The sequence below is a fragment of the Phoxinus phoxinus genome, assembly GCF_949152265.1.
Source record: "Phoxinus phoxinus genome assembly, chromosome: 20".
Classification (NCBI taxonomy): Eukaryota; Metazoa; Chordata; class Actinopteri; order Cypriniformes; family Leuciscidae; genus Phoxinus; species Phoxinus phoxinus.
Genome location: NC_136895.1, coordinates 15,592,804 through 15,611,199, shown reverse-complemented (window position 1 = coordinate 15,611,199; position 18,396 = coordinate 15,592,804). Strand labels below are relative to the sequence as shown.

The following is an 18,396-nucleotide window of genomic DNA, read 5'->3' as shown; positions in this document are numbered from 1 at the left end:
ATGTGAGTGTACAATCTGTCCCCAAAGCTCTTTTTAATGACACATGCTGCATAACAGAGCAAGGATAGAAAAGTGTTCAATAAGGCAAACATGCTGTTATCTGGAGATGAGGACTAATATAAAAAGGCTCGGATGATACAGAGGGAGTTGTCAGTCAAACATGCTTTAATTTCTATTTTCAAATTCCCTTCCTTTTCTGCTCAGCATGGACACACTTACTTGGGCAGAAGTCCTTCAAATTCTCGCTAACAAAAATGGTACAAGAACCACCCAAGCTATGTTGTTGACAATGGTTACAAGCACTTAAGAGGCCCTCATAAATTAAAAAAATGCACATTTCATCAGACAGCACACTGTTCTTTTAATAATAACCCATCACAATATTAATTTAAATAGGCAGCAAGTCAATCAGGTGACCCAACCAGGAGATTCTTTCTAATCCAAGACCGCATGCAGATTGAAATGATTAAAGAAATGCATCTAGAAGAACTATTTAATCACATTAGCTCTATAGACTTAATAACCAGTGACAGAAAGCCCTTGTGGAGAAGGTTTCTTGAGGTTTAGAAGATCTCTTCCTTTGTTTTTCTTTGAACAGGTGTGGTGACCTTTCAACCACTTAATGAGATTATGAGAGTAATTAGAACTGAAGCCACCGAGGGTCCCAACAGTCAACCCGCTTGAACTCGAGAGAATAACCAGTTGTCCATCTGGGTGCCACCTCGGAATTAGAGTAAGAAACGTAATTAAGTCCTAATGCATGGATCCTCAACTACCCTAGGGACTGGAGGACGTGTCCATGAAAAAAGTAGCATTAGCGTACATAGCTAGCAAGCACTGCCTAAAGCAATACCAAGTCTGTCAAGGCAGGACACACTCTAGGATTTGGGGTCGGGGAAGAAATCCCCTGCAACCATTAAAGTCACAATGGTGTTGGATTGCTCCTGGGGTGCTACTCTGAGCTGTTCATTTAGGATGATGTGCAACTATTGGGCCTGACCTAAGCACACTCTTCATCTCCAACATGGCCACCGAGAGGAAGGCAATAAGGGACCCAAGAAAACCCAATGGGCGCCTAGGGAGCTCTAAGGCTGGCCACTCACAGGGAAGCCCAAAGACAGCAAAGTGTCAGAGTCAATGCGAACACACACCTCTACAATGGCAAAATCAATGGGGCTTTATGAGGCATCAATCAGCTCTACAAAGGCCTGCTTGTCTACTGCTGCGATGGACCATTTGGATGTGAGACTTTGACATTCGCCATTTTCCAAAAATTGCTGGGGAAGGCTTTTTGGGATTTCGTTGACCCATCCCTGAAGTTTTATCTCATTCCCTTAAAGATTATTTTATCTGCCGTGTGGTCAAATTTGGAGCATTTTCCTTTTTTTAGTTACTAAGGGTCATTGATTTTTTTTTTAACGTCCTTTGGAACGACAAAAGAATGTACTCTATGTTGTCTGTTTAGATCAGGAATGGACAACTCTGCTCCTGGAGGGACACTGTCCCACAGATTTTAGTTCTAAATCGAATCAAACACACCTAATTTTCCAGCAATCTTCAAGACTTTGTTTAGGCGAGTTTGATTAGGGTTGAACATTAAATCTGTGGAACAGAGTTGCAGATCCCTGGTTTAGACCATTAAAAGAATCAGAATTTGGCCATCATTCCCTAGAAAAATATCTATTTGGCTCTATTTTACACCTTTTCAAGTACAATAAATCCTCCAGCATGTTTGTGTGGGTGATTTCAATAGACGGGTCTATTTACAGTAAACAGCAGATCACATGCTAGAGACTCAGAACCAAGGTACTTGGCAAGTGTCCTGCAATATAATTGATTGTTAGGCAAGTTGTGCATCCTCGGCCAACCTTGCTCTACCTCCCCCACCCCAACATCCATCTCTATGGCATTTACACCTTTTGTTTACAATACGCCCCTTGATTTGACCAGACATCAAGTTGGGGGTTTGGGGCTCAGGGCTCCCGTTCCAATATCTAAGCTAATTACTTTTTAATTTACAGTGTGTCGTTAATGGTCTTGGCAGGGGAAGCAAGGTTAGACAGGCAGCAGAAGCCACTTCCCTTCCATTCACCAGCACCATGGCCTCCTTAATTAAAATGAATAATCTAGGCATCCATCAGATAGATGGAGAGAGAGTCAGAGAAAAACAAGTGTGAAGATAGGAAGGTAGGTAAAAACCCTACTGAAAAAAGCAGCGTAGGCTAGCACCAATTTCAATGAATTGTTATGGTGGTTTAACTGGTGGATTTTATCTCAACCATCCTGACTTTTTCTGAAAATAATTGAACGAAAAAGTCTAGAAGCCTGGTGGGGAAATCAGTACACCAGGATCTCGTTAGGTAACAGCATTCAAAACACAACCAACGCTGGCCAGTTTTGATGGTCTTTTCAGCAAGGAGAAAGGTGAATAAAGAAGTAATGTTACAAAAGTAGTTACAAAAGCTACATCAAGAAAAAAAAGAACAAGACAACTACCTCCACGGCTCTCGCTGTCAGCTGGCTTCACCTGGATGGGGCGAGTCATCTGGAAGAAGAAAAACAGTACAGACAAGACAAGGGGTTAGTTCAGGCACAGGAAACTGCTGTCACCGCAATAAGCCTACAGCCTGTTGAGCTTATGTCCAACACAAAACAATCCTGTCTAAATTTTGATCAAATGCAAATATCCATATGTCAGTTTGCAGGGTACTCATTGTTCCTTAAACATACAAAACACAAGTGGTGATTTGTACCAGCATGCCTTCAGTCGACTCGCACCCTATTTCTATTTTTGACGTGCTGCACAGTTTCTCGAGACTTTATTTTATCCATCTGAAATAAATATATATTTACAAATCGAAATGTCATGTGTCTGCATTGTCGGAACTACCGAGTACCGATTCTCATTAAATCAATCGGCGCCAAATTTCTGTACCTGAGAACGCATTTGGGCACAAGATTTAAATACGAATCCTGCACACACACACACACACACACACACACACACACACACACACACACACACACACACACACACACACACACACACACACACACACACACACACACACACACACACACACACACACACACACACACACACACACACACACACACACACACACACACACACACACACACACACACACGTGATGCTCGCAGTGTTTTTCAGCCTCTGCAGTCTCACTATATGAGAACATGAATGCATTTCCAGAGCCGCTAAAGCTTTTATATTTTGCAGTTTTATTTAAGAAAAACTATAGTTATATCATTAACACACGGAAACTCAAAGGTCTTCACAACAACCCGTCAAAATAAAGGTTCGGTATAATATATTACTGTTGTACAGTACAATTTAGATTTCTCAATTTAATAGTAATCCTTACACTAATAATAATAAATTCTCAAAAATGTATGGTAACACTTTATAATAACGTTCATTGTAAGTCATTTATAAGTGGTTAGTTAATGATAAACTAATCATTTACAAAACATTCATAAATGATAAGCATACTAAAATTGTATGTATGTTTTGTAAATTCCATTACAAGTAATTTACAAGTGATTAGTAAATGATTAACTAATTATTTACGAAACATCACTATGCATTCATAAATTATATCTTAATTATTGTATGTATGTTTTGTAGATTCAGTTATAAGTCATTTACAATTGATTAGTTGATGATTAAACATTTATAAAACATGAATATGCGTTTCTAAAATGTTTAATAAATTATGTTATTTTTTTGGTATACGTAGCAATTAGAGGGTGCAGAAAGTGTTGTAAATGCCTTGTATACACGTACAGATCATTTTTGTAACAGGTAAGTAACCGTGTTCAACACAATGATGTGTAAACCCTTTCTGCATCCCCTAATCTAAAGTGTAAACTATTACGCACTTGTAAATGTGTTACACATCATTCGTAGATAACATTCGTAGATCTTATGCCTTATTGATTCTTGAAGTGGTAATCTACGAATGATGTGTAACATTTACAAGTGATGAATAGTTTACACTTTAGATTAGGGGATGCAAAGTGCTGTAAATGATTTAATCATGCGTTTACACATCATCTATAACAGGTGTTGAACACTGTAGTGTGTATTGCAATGTAAGTGCTGACTATAGACAGCTGTCTTCTGTCTTCTCTGAGTCTTTAACCACTGTGCACCTGATGTATAACATCATATTAAACATTTATGAAACGTGTAGTCATGTTTTGTAAATGATTAGTGAATCATTAACTAATCAATTGTAAATGACTTATAACTGAATCTACGAAACATACATAAATAACGAACATATTACTTATGAATCATTTATGAACGCATAGTCATGTTTCGTAAATGATTAGTTAATCATTTAATAATCACTTGTAAATGACTTGTAACGGAATTTACAAAACATACATAAAATGTTAGCACATCACCTGCTAATCATTTATGAATGTTTTGTAAAAACTAAAATGGTTGTTTTTATTAATATTCAAGCATCACAGGCAATGGCAGACAGTGACCAAGGCAGCTCTGGAATAATGTCAATAACACTTCTACAAATGACTTAGTTTCTGTACAGTTATTGAGGTAAACATGCCTAAAGTACGGACAAAAGGTACCTTTTGGCACCGGCATCGAATTTCAGGTTAAAATGTGAACGGAACCCAAACCTAGTGGTCATTTTGCTAATACCCCGGACAGCTACTGTACAGCCCCTCATCTAAAAAGTCTGAAATCTCGAAAACTTTTGGCAAAAATTGGCGAAAAGTTTCACTGGCACATTTCAAATCAGGAATAAAATACAACAACTAACATAAAATAAACTTTTTTTTTTATCTCAAAGTCCATTTACTCCTCTCGAAAAGTCTCTAGTCTGATCAGCAAGTTGTTTTATGTTTGCTTTTCCATGCTCGCTTGGTTACAGTGTCTAGCAAGGAGGAAGTGAAATGCAACAACAATTAAAGTGGAGGCAGTCACGAGAGAGAGAGAGATCAATGAAGCCCTATTGATCCCTGCCCCTTAGGCTGTGGAGAGTGTCTGGAAAGGAGGGATTCTGTGGGTAGAAGGCTCACAGTAATCTACTAAAGCCTGATAAGAATGGCATTTGTTGGATTAGATGCCTCTGTCATCACAGTTTTTGTGCTCCGTGTTTTGCTCGACAATTTTTTCCCCCATTATCCCTGCAAAGGTTGAAGCTTTCTCGACTGGTTCTTATTCTACAAACTTGAGCCAAACAGAAAGAAAAGATATATATTTTTGTTTGTTTGTTTTGTTTTTTTCATCTTCTGCCCGTCGTTCAAGGATTCAAAAGGATTTTGCTGTAGGATCAAAGGATGTTCAAAAGGTTTTTCTGTGCTCCCATTTATTCTTACCTGGGGATGTAATGTAGAACGGAGTACTGTAAGTGCAGACTGTATATATATATATGCAAGTTGTACTGCTCCAATAATCAAACAGTCTGCACTTACAGTATACATATATGCTATCAATCGATAAAAAAAAATGAATTAATCACAAATTTGTCTGTCATTAATCGTGATTATCACACCAAACAATAAAAAAAAATCATATTTTATACTGTAATAATTTCACATTTAAACTACAAATTAATGTACACACAACTTAAAGACATTAGCCTGTATTTTAAATATTTGTTTAATAGCATCTTTTTATGAATCAAGGCCAATACGCCTACTGATGTCTCTATGAAACAGATTTTTTTTCTCAATTTTAGCTATTAATTATAGTCATTCAGCATTACAGTATAATTGAAAACTATCAATTTTAACATTAATTAGGCTTTAACCCTTTAGAGCCTGAATCTAAAATGGGTGTTTTTCACATATTTTGATTTTTTGACTGTAAAATTCTAAAACAATGTGCTATCTTCATGTGCAAGGTGTCATCTTTTTTCAGAAAAAGATTAGCTTTCAACAAATTACAGTTATTGACCATTATTGTGTGTGGTGAGTTTGTAAATAGAATTGAAATAGACAAAAATAAAAAAACCGAGAATAAATTTTCCGATGTTTATTTAGAAAAAAACTGAAAAATCACGAAGGAAAGAAACTAACACTTTAAAGTTGAAAAATGAAGTATAATACAACTATACAAGTCTTTTTTGTGACATTGGGTTGCACAGTTTTCATTTAAGACACTTTTTTTTTATACACGCACACATACAAATGCGTCCATTCATATTAGGCACGCACACATACCCATGCATACACCACATGTAAAGATACGTGATACGTCCGAGTTTCATTAAAAATCATCCCAATCCCCTCTTCTGCTGTCTACCACTTCTTTCGCCATGTATTTGTTAGTTTCTTTTATTATTTTATGCAATCCAAAACACTCTAACCTGCCGCGCTTCGTATCTCTCGGTTCAAATCCTTCCTTCCCGCTCTGCCAGAAAGCTGCTGTCATTTGCTGACGGAAAGCATGAAATTACCGTAATAAGTCATATATTGCCGAAAAGCGCATGTTGTCTACTGTCAGGGGCAATTTGAAAGGTTTTGATAGTGCAAACGGTTGACGAGTTACGGTACAATGAATACAGCTTGCTGATCTGTGTCGGCGACGACACATTCGGTTCTAAAGGGTTAAAAAATATAACAACTTTTAAATATGGATTAAACCTTGTTAAAGCTATAAAAGTTATTCAGTCAAAAGCAGTGAGTGATTTTATCTGTCTTTTGTTCTTTGATTAACATTAATGACATCACAGCAGCAGGTTTATTAGGCTGCTGTCACTTTAAGACCTGCCGCATACCACGCGGATCTGATCCACATTTTCTCACAGCTCTTTACATTCCTATATGACTTTTTTAAGACTGTGCTTGCAGGGATACTTGACAAAATGGTAATTTTGACATAATTGTATGTGTTTTTGTTGGTTCTAGCGATGTCTGAAGCGTCTTTATGTGCGCACGAGTCGTGTGTGTATCACACAGACAGGAGATTCCCAGACGTGCACCAGTATACCGCACTATTCTCTTTTGTGTCTTGTACAGCATGTGAATGGTTAAAAGCACTTGCATGAATAAGAGTTAGGGCTTTGACTTTTGTCTAAAAATCATATTCAAAGTTTGTTTGTTTATAAATATTCGAATGTAAGACCTATATTGGTATCAAACTTAAGTTGTATATGTTATGTCCACCAGAGGGCAGTGTATCATTCAATGTCAATAAGCAGGCAATGATGTTTTCAGAAGAAAAACACACTTTTTTATATAAAAAAATCAGACCCTGGATTAAACACAAACAGTATGCTTTCGACAGGTTTTATCCACTGTTCTTATCAAAAATTAAATAAATCGTGGCCATTGTTTTGGTATACGAAATAGGCGCTAACCAGGACGCTAACGTCACCTACAGGAGCCCAGACGACTAATAATAGCCTCGCTAATGAGCTCGCGATTCACAACTTCACCAGGCGTGAAGAAGACTCGGAATCTGAATTGAAAACAACGTTTACAAGCAAACGCATTTACAAAGAATAATCCCCATAACAGGTTTGAATATTAAAGGCTGTCTAATATTCGTTCGAATATCATAATTTTTTTAAATATTCAAATGATATTAGAATAACGAAGTTCGGAGTCAAAGCCCTAAAAAGAGTGTTTAATTATTATTTAAAACACCCGTTTAGGATGATAAAAGATCCATCCTGATTTTATTTAGTGATATCACTAGTTTGAAAGTACATAAACCCATATATTATCAGTAATAAAAGCAATAATCATAAAAGCTGATAGTGTTTTAAAGTTGTTACATTCGAGAGAACTTTCTTTAATTGTTGAAAAACAGGACAGATCCTGTCCTAAAGGCCTACTTTACACTATAACATCCATTCCCAAGCATCGTAATCCAATGGGAGCTTTCTATCGATCCAAAACAAACTGCTAATAGCAACACAGCAGGCCCAGTTTGGATGAAAAAGGGCCAAGAGCTGTGCAGAGATTTGCGACAAGATTACCCAAATTTGCAAAGCGCCCTTTGCAGGCTCCCCAGCCATCTGTAACCTGAAATTAAGCCTTTATGAATGCTGCCGCAACTTTCGTCTCATGCAGACGCCAATTCAAAGGCCTGGGAAACGTTTGAGAGATGACAGGATCAACATTTAGCCTTTCTCCTCAACATATTTTCTTTTACTGTCCAACCGAGAGAGAAAAAAAGGTCAGTTTTAAAGGCAGGCCAGTCCCATAAAAGCATGACTTGTTCAAGGAGAAACACCATAATGGGATTTTAAAAAGCCTTAATAACATGCTGATATATGAGGAAGAGAGCCAGGCCAGATTCATTAAGTGTTAAACGTATCCATTTTCACCTTGAGGAACTGAATAACCTTCCTCTGAGAAATTATTCCATAAATTTATCCATCGTAAATAATAACTAGCATGGTCTAACTCTTTGTGCGAAGGGGAAAAGGCAAAAGATGTAATTCTTCTGAAGGTCGGAGTTCAGTAGCTTTGTCTTACACTCCGGTTAAAGGAAAAGTAAAAAAAAAAAAAAAAAAAAAAAAAGTGTATTTGAAATACAGTAATGCACTATGATGGTGTTGCACTGCAAGAGTTTTCTCCATTGCAAAGAACAGCATTTTTACTCAGACGTTCGTCTCAAGAAGACAGAAACAATCCAATAGACCTAACTGTGAGATATACCCATCTCAAACAAACCATTTGACAAACACAAACAGTTTCCCACATTAGCATTTATAGATACTTCGCAATATGCATGCAACACTGTGGATGCGACGTCTGGTAATAAAGGAGATTCTGTTTCGCAAGGGAACACATTCAGAACTACCTCATGTAAAGGCCATCAGTGAGATGCATTTCTAACACGTTGGACTTTTGTGTAAGGTTTATGGATTCACCTCTCTAACTAGTCACTGTCCTGGTCATAAAATGCTGGTGTAATGGTCCATTTGTTTTCCTAAGAGCAATGTGTTTCTCCCTTGTACATTTAGTATCGACGGAACTCAGTTTATTGCATTTTTCTCACCTCTAATGGGATGCCTTACACTTGAGGTACACACATTTACACACACACACACACATTCTCAAAAATACTGTATATTATATGTCTGTTCATTTTCAACAAATGTGGGAACAGATGGAGTTATGGTTTTGAATATGTAACAAAATGCTAAAGGCTTATTAGCCTTTGAATGATATTTAGATTATATGCAAATAATTAAAGCCAATCAAATAAATAATACATTATAATATAAAACATATTATTATAAATAAAATATATTAATAATGAATCACAATCTTTAAATGTTTTGACAAATAGTCTATGGTATCTGTAGAGTACTGGTAAAATACGGTCTTACTAATATTATAATTAGGAAATCATTAAAATATATATATTGTGAACTAAAATGGACTTAACTATAAAATATAATTTTGTTAATTGAAACAAAGCTAAAATAAAATAAAACATAAATAATAATTGAAAAAATTTGAACAGAAAAATAGAAATGTTCCCTTGACTGAAATAAAATAAGTTTTAGTTGAAGCACTAAAAATACTCAAACTGAAATCCTAAGTAAATAGAAATGAATGTATACTATTTAAATGACTGAAAGCCTAATATTAAAATAAACATTAAAAATATCAAAATAAAAGATAATTCAAAATATGAATAAATGCCATAATACTATAAATGATACTAAAATAACATTTATTTTTTCACATAAAACTATTTGAAGTGATTTTAAACTAGGATTATGTTTATTTAAACAAAAACATTTTGGAAAAAATAAAACTGATCACAACCACTCAGCACAACATTAAATATAATTCACAGTCATCACTCAAATACAATGAAAAGAAAACGCCTTGATGCATCACTACTGCAAACTATTTAAAAGTGGTGAGGACAAAATTGGAAATAGCAAAAAATAGGCCATCCCAACAATAAATGACACCTATGCTGTAAACACACATTCCACACACATTTACATGCACTATAGAAACAAAAAGACCAGCAGTTGACAAACTTGTACTGTCATCAGGGAAAGCATTCATTTCGCTTCTGTCCTGAGACAGTTCACTACGCCTCTCTGCTGCTTTTGTGCCTTTATTGCACAAGCGTTCTTTACTCATAAGATAAAATGAGTTCGCCTTATGCTGTGTTCCTTGCAAAAAACAACAACACGTGTTCTAATTGTGATAGATTCAAGGAGGTTTCCACACTCGGAATGGAGAATGCAACGAGGTCCGAGACAAAAACAGAGGGATGGAGGGGGTCGGAGAGGATGGAAGGCAAAGGAGAACTGCCTGCAACTGCCAGATAAGATTGCTTCTCAGTTGAGTGGCGTTTCCAGAGCCGCGACTCCACCCTTTTGCTCCCCCACATATGCTGATAGACTCGAGCTGGCGGAAACGCACGCTTATACGTTTCTCGCCCGCAGCAAAAAAGCACCGGCGTCCCTGTGTTTGCCAATCTGTTGTTTAAACTCAGCGGAACAATTCAAATCCCCACGTCCCAACAGGAGTGTGTCAGTTGCATCTCGTTTAGGGATGATGCACACGATTCGACACACCCCTCCGGTCGCCAGCATTCCAGACCGGGAATGTATTCTTCGGGATTTTTCCGATGTAGCTACGGGCGCAACTGTCTCTTTTGTCCTTGTCGTCTGTTTCTTTAAGCACACAATACTCGATAATCACGCTGTTTGCTGTGCTGCTGTCTTTCAAAAGGGGGAGCTATCAAACAGGGTAAACAGAAAATACAGTGGGGGATATGAAACAGCCATTCTCCTGAGAGACAGTCTGTTCTCCTGTAGTGATGTTTGATTAGACACCGCTGTGCTGGGGTAGATAGAAATTCAGAACAAGCTGCTCCGAGCAAATCGGGACTGCGCCTTGTTGCCTCCGTCTATGATGAATGTGAAATAATTCCCCTATTTGTTTTACGCTGTTCTGTCTTAAATTGCATGCAGGACAAAGAGTCAACATGGATGACATTAATAGCTTGCAGTGGCTTTACAATCAGTGAATGAGAAAAGCGTAAAGCACACGTCATTAGATGTATAAGGATGTTTAAAGCGGACTGTTTTTTTCCAGGTCAGTGGCGTCAGAGGAGTCACGGCTTACGGAATCCTGTTAAGAAACAGACTTTGAGCTTCGCTCACCTGCTGGGTTTAATGTTCAAAAGGCTTTCGCACCATTTCGGCTTTTTTTTTTTTTGGTTCACATGCAACATTTAAACGGCTCACAACTTAAAAGAATTAAAGAATTTCATAAACCGGATTGTACATAAGGTATATACTGTATGTATGGATTATATATAAGATACTATACAATGATAATGTTTGTTTGTTTAAAGCTACACTATGTCAGATTTTCTCCCATCTAGCGGTGAAATTGTATATGACTATCAACTGAATATTACTTTCTAGCCCCTCCCATTCCGAGGGCGTTTTAACTCCTACGGTGGCCGTATTATTTCAAATCTGCCGGCAGTCGCGAGTAATCTCCATAGGGTAATCTCCCCCTCGCATTCGTCACGGTGCCACTGAGTAAAATCGCGAAAGGCGGAGCTTGAATTTCCAGGTATGTCCCTCTTTGGCTAATGTATTTTCAAGATGGAGGTGCAACATGGCTGCCGCCGTTCGAGCGACTCGCTCGTATGTATTATAAATGGCAGATTCAACGCTTACGAGAATACTTGATTAGTTGGTGGAAGTAATTACATATGAATGAGCACATATCATTTTGAAAGTGTTTTTTGCTAAGAATCAACTTAAAAAAATTACACTTTGTAGCTTTAAAGGTTTAGTCCAAAAATGAAAATGATCCCATAATTGAATCACCATCAACCATCCTAGTGTATATGACTTTCTTCTTTCAGCCAAACACAATCCGAGTTATATTAAAAAATATATCCTGGCTCTACCAAGCTTTATAATGGGACTAAATTGTAGATTTTTAAGCCCAAAAACGTGCATCCATCCATCATGAAAGTAATCCATACGGCTTAGGGGGTTAATAAAGGCCTTCTGAAGTGTAGCGATGTGTTTTTGTAAGAAAAATATAAATAATTAAAACTTTATAAACTGTAATTACTAGCTTCCGGTAATGTCCGTCCGCGCGTTCACGGAAGAGAGTCGAGTTCCGGCGTATGGCGTAGGATGTAGGAGTAGTAATCTAAAAAAGTAATCTAAAAACTAGTGATAATTCATAACTATAGCAACCCTGCTGTGAACAAGATTGTCTGATTAAGAGTCGGGCGGACGTGTGTGAGCGCGCACGCGTGTGTGTGTGTGAGGATGCCGACGGTTTGGCTGGAGTTTAACACTGAGATAACAGCCTATTCCCTGTTCATTATTTAGCATTAGCAGACCATCAAAGCCCCTTCTCCTCTGTTATTCCTAATAGGGAAATAAACACCTTTTGACTGGAGCATCCCAGCTGCGATAATTAATATTTCCAATTATTGATTTGAAAGTGCGCTGTGTGGTGACAGCCTTGGGCCTCGGCTCACCTAATAAATCTACCGTACAGGAAGGTGAGAGCGGAAGAGAGAGGGACAGCGAGAGGGAGAGTTATTCTCCAGCAGCCTGCAATTTTTAGTTAGTCTGTTTTCCACACAAAGCTACCGTATGAGCTGTAATATAGAGAATAAATAACATGGACTACTTATTTTAAGCATATAGGACCTTGACAGATATATGGAAAAGAGCACTAAGATTTCCTTAACATTTAAAACATAAAACATTTCCTGTTGTCCTTGAATTTCCAACAACATGAGGGTAAATAAAAGACAAAATTAGCATTTTTGCACGAGCTACTCCTTTAAAATGTAACTCATTTGTCTGCCAGAGTCTCTAAGAGGAAGAAAATGAGACAGAAAATAGATGAGGACGAAGTGAAGAAGTATGTGCGTGTGAGGTACTTCGCTCCCAGCACCTCTGTGGAAGCCCTGATAAGAGTATCGACTGCACCGACTTGTCAATCGCAAGCGTCTGAAGTCGAAAACTCCAATAGCTTCCCTCCGATTCACACAATACCGGAGGTCAGATGTAGCTCCAGTACCTTCGACCATTGACTCTGCACTTTCCGAGCCATCTGGAACGTCTACAGTCCTCTGAAAATGTCTAAAGCTGTGCTCCAGCTAACGTCAAGTTATCTTACACCACATCAAGCTTGCGCTTTCAGCCTGACGTCCCTCAAAAGGTCAGCGGTCCAGACAAAATCGTTTCCCCCCTTAAAGTTCCTCGGCCTCCTAGGTTCTCACCACAAGACGAAGCTGCTGACCTTTCACAGCAATACAAGCAGGATCCTACTGAAGACCGTCAAAAAACAGTGTCTGTATGAGCGTGTACAACGGTTCCTGGAGTGAATTCAGCCTTAACACAGTTTATCTGGAAGTGGATGAAAGGTCCGAGCTAAAAAAAAAAAAAAAAAAACTCAACAAGAACAAATAAAAAAAATGATAAAAAAGACTCTAATCCTACAAACGCTCGCAAGCCACCGGAGTGTCAAAGTGAGATAAAGAGAGAAAGGTGGTGCACAAGAGAGATTCCCTGACTTCACAGCTGCCGTGGTCTTTTATCAGGGGAAGGGCATCTTTCCCAGACATCTCTGGCAAAGGCGTTCGCAGCTCAAAGAAGCCATCTTTTTTTTTGGAGAGAGACGTGAGGTTTGTTAGAGGGAAAAAATCTCTGTCAACAAATTCTTAAGAAGCACCATGGTATTTGTTTTGATCTCTTTTTATTCTCATTTTCGTTTCCAGCCTTGTCTCGTAGAACCCTATTTGAAGAGCAATTGGTGCCGTTTCATGTCCAAATGTTGGCAATCACGTTTAGCGACTCTTATGTCTTCAAAGTCTCCTGATGACAGTTTTAAAAGTAGGGGATGTCAGATGATAATGCTTCAACTTGCTTTACAAAAAGAAGCACTTACAAACAATCCTTCTGAATGGCTGAATAAGCTCCTGCTCAGAGGATTAGGCCACGCCTTCTCATGAATAATTAAGAGGAACTCTAAGTGCTGATGTATCTAAATACTACTACGCAACCTACGGAAGCCATAAGAGGCCATGCATTATTAAGTGGCTTTTCCCCTATCGCCGACATTCGCATACGATTGTCGCATTTCACCCCCTAGTGGCAGTCGCATTGAATTTTCAAACTGGTCGCAAAGCAACTGATACTCTCCGCTTATTCAACATGGTAAAATTAATTATTTTAATGAATATCATGCTTGTATGAATACATCCACGCAAAGCAAATTACCCCCAATTCTTCCGAAAGAAAAAATAGTAGGTTTTCTAGGGCTAATCAGCATAAATAATTATTAATTAGTTATTTATTCCACCATTATTCATAACCACCATTTTACAGATAGTGTTTAAAGATAAAGAATAACATTGTAGTGGAAAAATACTGTTAATTCTCACCTCTTGTTTATAGTTCAGATTAAAATACATGACATTCGATCGCATACGGTATAGCCGCAGAAGTTCAAATATTTCAACGCATCCGGAGCTCAAATCGGATCCGAAAATTCTGCATATGATCGGAACTCCACGCAACTCCCGTACTACTCTCCAATGGAAATTAACTACTTCCGGTCTCTCGCTTGTCATTTGTTGGAAATAGTGGAAAGGTGGTTTTTTATTTTAATGTTTTTTTGTTTGTTTTTTGCATTTTGAATTTCCTTACAACCTCAATGTAACAGCAGGCTGTGTTGTCCAGATCTCATTCAAATTTTTCAAGATCTCGACAAATTAAAAGTTGTTCACGTAATCTTGACATAATCCGTTTTGTTGAGATCTAGAAATAAGGGATTGTTTATTGAGTTCTTGCCACAACAAAAGTTGTGATATCATCTTGAGATATCACCTTAATATACTTTTCAGATTTTTACCCCAGGAATCTGACTTTTTTTTAAAGATCCAAGCTAAACTTTCTTGTGATCTTGACATAACACAAAGTTGTTTCCTCAAGGTCTTGACTAGATTTTCTCATGGTCCTGGCAAACCAATAGTTTTTGTTGTCATTGTAATCATGAAAACAGGATGATAATAATAATACAGATATATAATAATAGAGGACCTCAGGCACATCCGAAGGCAAACCATTTCCCACTCATAATTAAATATAGTGTGCTAGTATTGTCTTCATCATGTGCAACATGTGCATATCTATATTTCATTGCCCTTTCTATATCTGGCTAAATCCAGCACTATAGATTTCTGCTTTTAAACACATCAGGCCAGAATAAATAAAGTATGATGTATATACTGAGAAAGATGAGAACACACTGGAAACTTTAGCATTTCGACTACAGGATCTCTTAAGTATGTGCTAATACAGCATTCAAGGGTCTTCATGGTATTGTGCTCTGTGCTTGCTTTGCCCTGCCGGGGCGGAACGAGAGGGAAGCTCCCCGCGCTGTCACTGCCGCTACAGGATTGTGACAGATTACAGGGCTCTTCTCTGACCAATGGGTGGCCAGCATCGCTTCCCGGTCAGTGACCCATAATTCCCTGCATACCTATGCCGAGTTGACGTTTCTTTAATGGGTTACAGACCTCTGGCGAGCCAACGCCTTCTCAGCGCTATGATAGCCTATTAGCAATTCACCACAGCTTGCAGTTTTTTGCCGTCTTTTTTTTTTTTAAAGCCACCCTGCACCCGTCCATGCCACGTATAACCTCTTTCAACCTCGTGGTCCTGAGGGGATGACAACAGCAGAACAGAAAAGGAAAGAGGCAGAGGAGAGAGGGAGGCAGCGATGCAAGTCGACCAAGTGTCAGGTGTGGACAGGAAAAAAGCCGGGGGGAACGACTAGGAGATGGGAGGATAGACAGATGGAAAGGGAAAAAGAGAAAGACCTGAAGCCAGAAGTGGCATTTGCTCAAAGCCATTCACCTATCTGCCATGAGAGATGATGCAATAATGGTAATGCGCTCGACTGCAGCGGTTCTCGACTGGAGGGTCGCAACTCAAAAATGGGTCGCTGGTCTGTTCTGACAGGCTTTGGACAACATGGTGGGGGTGGGGACTATGCTGAATGCAAATAAACCAATAAACCAAAATAAATAGGTTTAGGCTTTTGTTGTTGTACGCCCAAATCAAACTCTGATTTTGTCAAGAAACCAATCTTGTTTATCAACCCATTGTCCATTTCTTACAGCGTTCCATTGCACTTATCTCACATGCGATCTAATTCGCCATTGCCTTGACGATCGATAGTGAAACAACAGATCTTTGTGTGTTCACTGTTTTACAGAAGGGGCTCAGTGTCTGTCATTGTGAGTGTGTTTTGTACGGACTAGAACTCGACGAGGATCCAGCATGCTTAGTCCATCTGTCTGCAGTTCCAGTCCAAATCAACTCCAATAACACAACTCCACTCTGGCATAGATGAAGAGTATACGATTTAAATAAGGTCCTCATTATCTGCTTATTGTATCAGCTTGTATTGATATGAATACTGATGTATTTTACACTGATAAATATATATATATATATATATATATATACACACACACTGTAATCCTAACTATAAGGCTGTTAGTCCTCGTTTGAAAGTAACTTATATGTATATATATTCACATTTATTTATGTCGTCTATTTATGATTTATTCAAAGTGACTTTCAAATGGGGATAAACTAGCAATTTAGCCAGTAATAGGCTACCAGTGAAAGTTCAACGTTTTTATTGAAAAAAAAACTTTTGAGAAACCGATTAACAGCATTTTCTTTCAGCTTTGTCAGTTTTTCTGTAGAATAACGATATCGTTTTGTAAGAACAGAAAATGAAATCGGAATATTTGTTTCACTCATTTGTTAAATAAGGTTACTAAACTGAACAAACAACCCAAATCGGTTCCTGGAGGTCCCTCTTAAAACGCATGCTAAGAAGTTCATCAATTACAGCAAAACATCACACAAGCTAAATTCCTTCTTATGCCACAAAAGATTTAAATTCTACATGAAAAGAAATGTGAAAGCTTATTTGTTCGTTTCTCCTCTAGAATACCACTCCCTGCATCCTCCTATACATCCAGTGCAAACAAGCCAGATAAAACACACACAGCAGTTTAGACCTTGAACTAGTGTGACCTCGGTGCTGACAGGCAGATGAACTCCAGCATTTTCCATATCCCGCCCAGATGGACTCCAACTACGTGAAAACACGGTGCAGCTATGCAGAAAACATGATGTAAGTGTCTGTCCATCTCAGAGTTCCTCTTTTCTATCAAAATCAGAAGAGAGGAACTCAGAGGAAGCGAGTTATATACACACACACACACACACACACCATCAGTCATTTCTGCAGAAAAAAGTTCTTGCTGCTTGTCAGAATGTGTAAGCATGTTGTGAGTGTTCGTTCAGTGAAAACACGATAAAATAACTAAAGCATGAACCCAGACAGCAACAGTGTCGCCCAGATCCGGGCCACATCTGGTACATGTGCCATCTGGGAAGATATTGTTATTGTACTACAATACAGTGAACGTATAATAAATGTATTTCTGAAAAAAAGAAAAAAAAGAAAATCCACATCACATCAACTGAAATGTTATTTTCATTTACTACATTTAGATGCAATTTTAGTAAACAAATTTACTTAAAGTATGAAAGAGGAAATTATGAAACATTGAATATTTAAAGGACATCTTCGTCAGCAAGACAAAAACATTAGTAGCCTATTTTTCCGATTTTTTTCCACAACACCCTTCTGGATTGATTTTAGGGTAAATATGCATAATTTAAACAAGCTCAGACGGTAAATACACTGTAAATAAATATTTAAAATGTATGGTATAAAAAGTTATGGTTTTACGGATTTAGAGTAAAAATGAACTGAAATAATGTTAATATACCAACCTACTGAATGTGTACAGTACTTGAATGTGTCCCAGTCAGTGTTGTGCCCGTTCATACTTAAAAAGAACTAGCTCAAAGTTCAGTTCACACAGATGATAATGAACTAGTTCATGTTCATAGTTCATTTAAAAAAAAAATGAACTAAGTTCACATATCTAAAAATGAACTAGTTCACGTTCATTTTTTTAAATTCTTTTAACAAAGATGTAGGCTATTATTAATAATAATGTTATTTCAACACAGTATCTCGTTATTTCGAAATAATATGTGTGCGTGCATATGTAAATCCGGTGACGCGTGTATTGATTTTTATTAATAAACAAGTGTTTTCTCTAAAAGTGTCGACTCGGCTGCAAAGATGAAGTTGACGATCGCCATCTCCGTGTGAACGCGCTTATAGAGAGAAATGCACATAAATAAGCCTAATAATGGATTATCAGAGAGTAGCCTTTTTCTTTTTTCGTTTTGAATTATTTTGTTTAAAGACATTTCAAGCTTTGTGTATTTGTTGTATTTGTCATGTCTGTGTGAGGCA

The 18,396-nt window shown here is 37.8% G+C and overlaps 1 protein-coding gene across 32 annotated transcripts in view; it reads right to left on the bottom strand.

Annotated features, from left to right (window-relative positions):
• Positions 1-18,396, bottom strand: part of celf5a (cugbp, Elav-like family member 5a) — a 226,891-nt gene that overhangs the window by 77,829 nt on the left and 130,666 nt on the right. For 31 of the 32 annotated variants that reach the window (XM_079593235.1, XM_079593239.1, XM_079593215.1 and 28 more), the window contains one exon: positions 2,497-2,545. In XM_079593235.1, the coding sequence (XP_079449361.1) occupies positions 2,497-2,545 (49 nt within the window). Of the gene's footprint in view, positions 1-2,496; positions 2,546-17,077; positions 17,128-18,396 lie in introns of those variants that run through there. The other variant, XM_079593230.1, reaches the window with a different exon arrangement.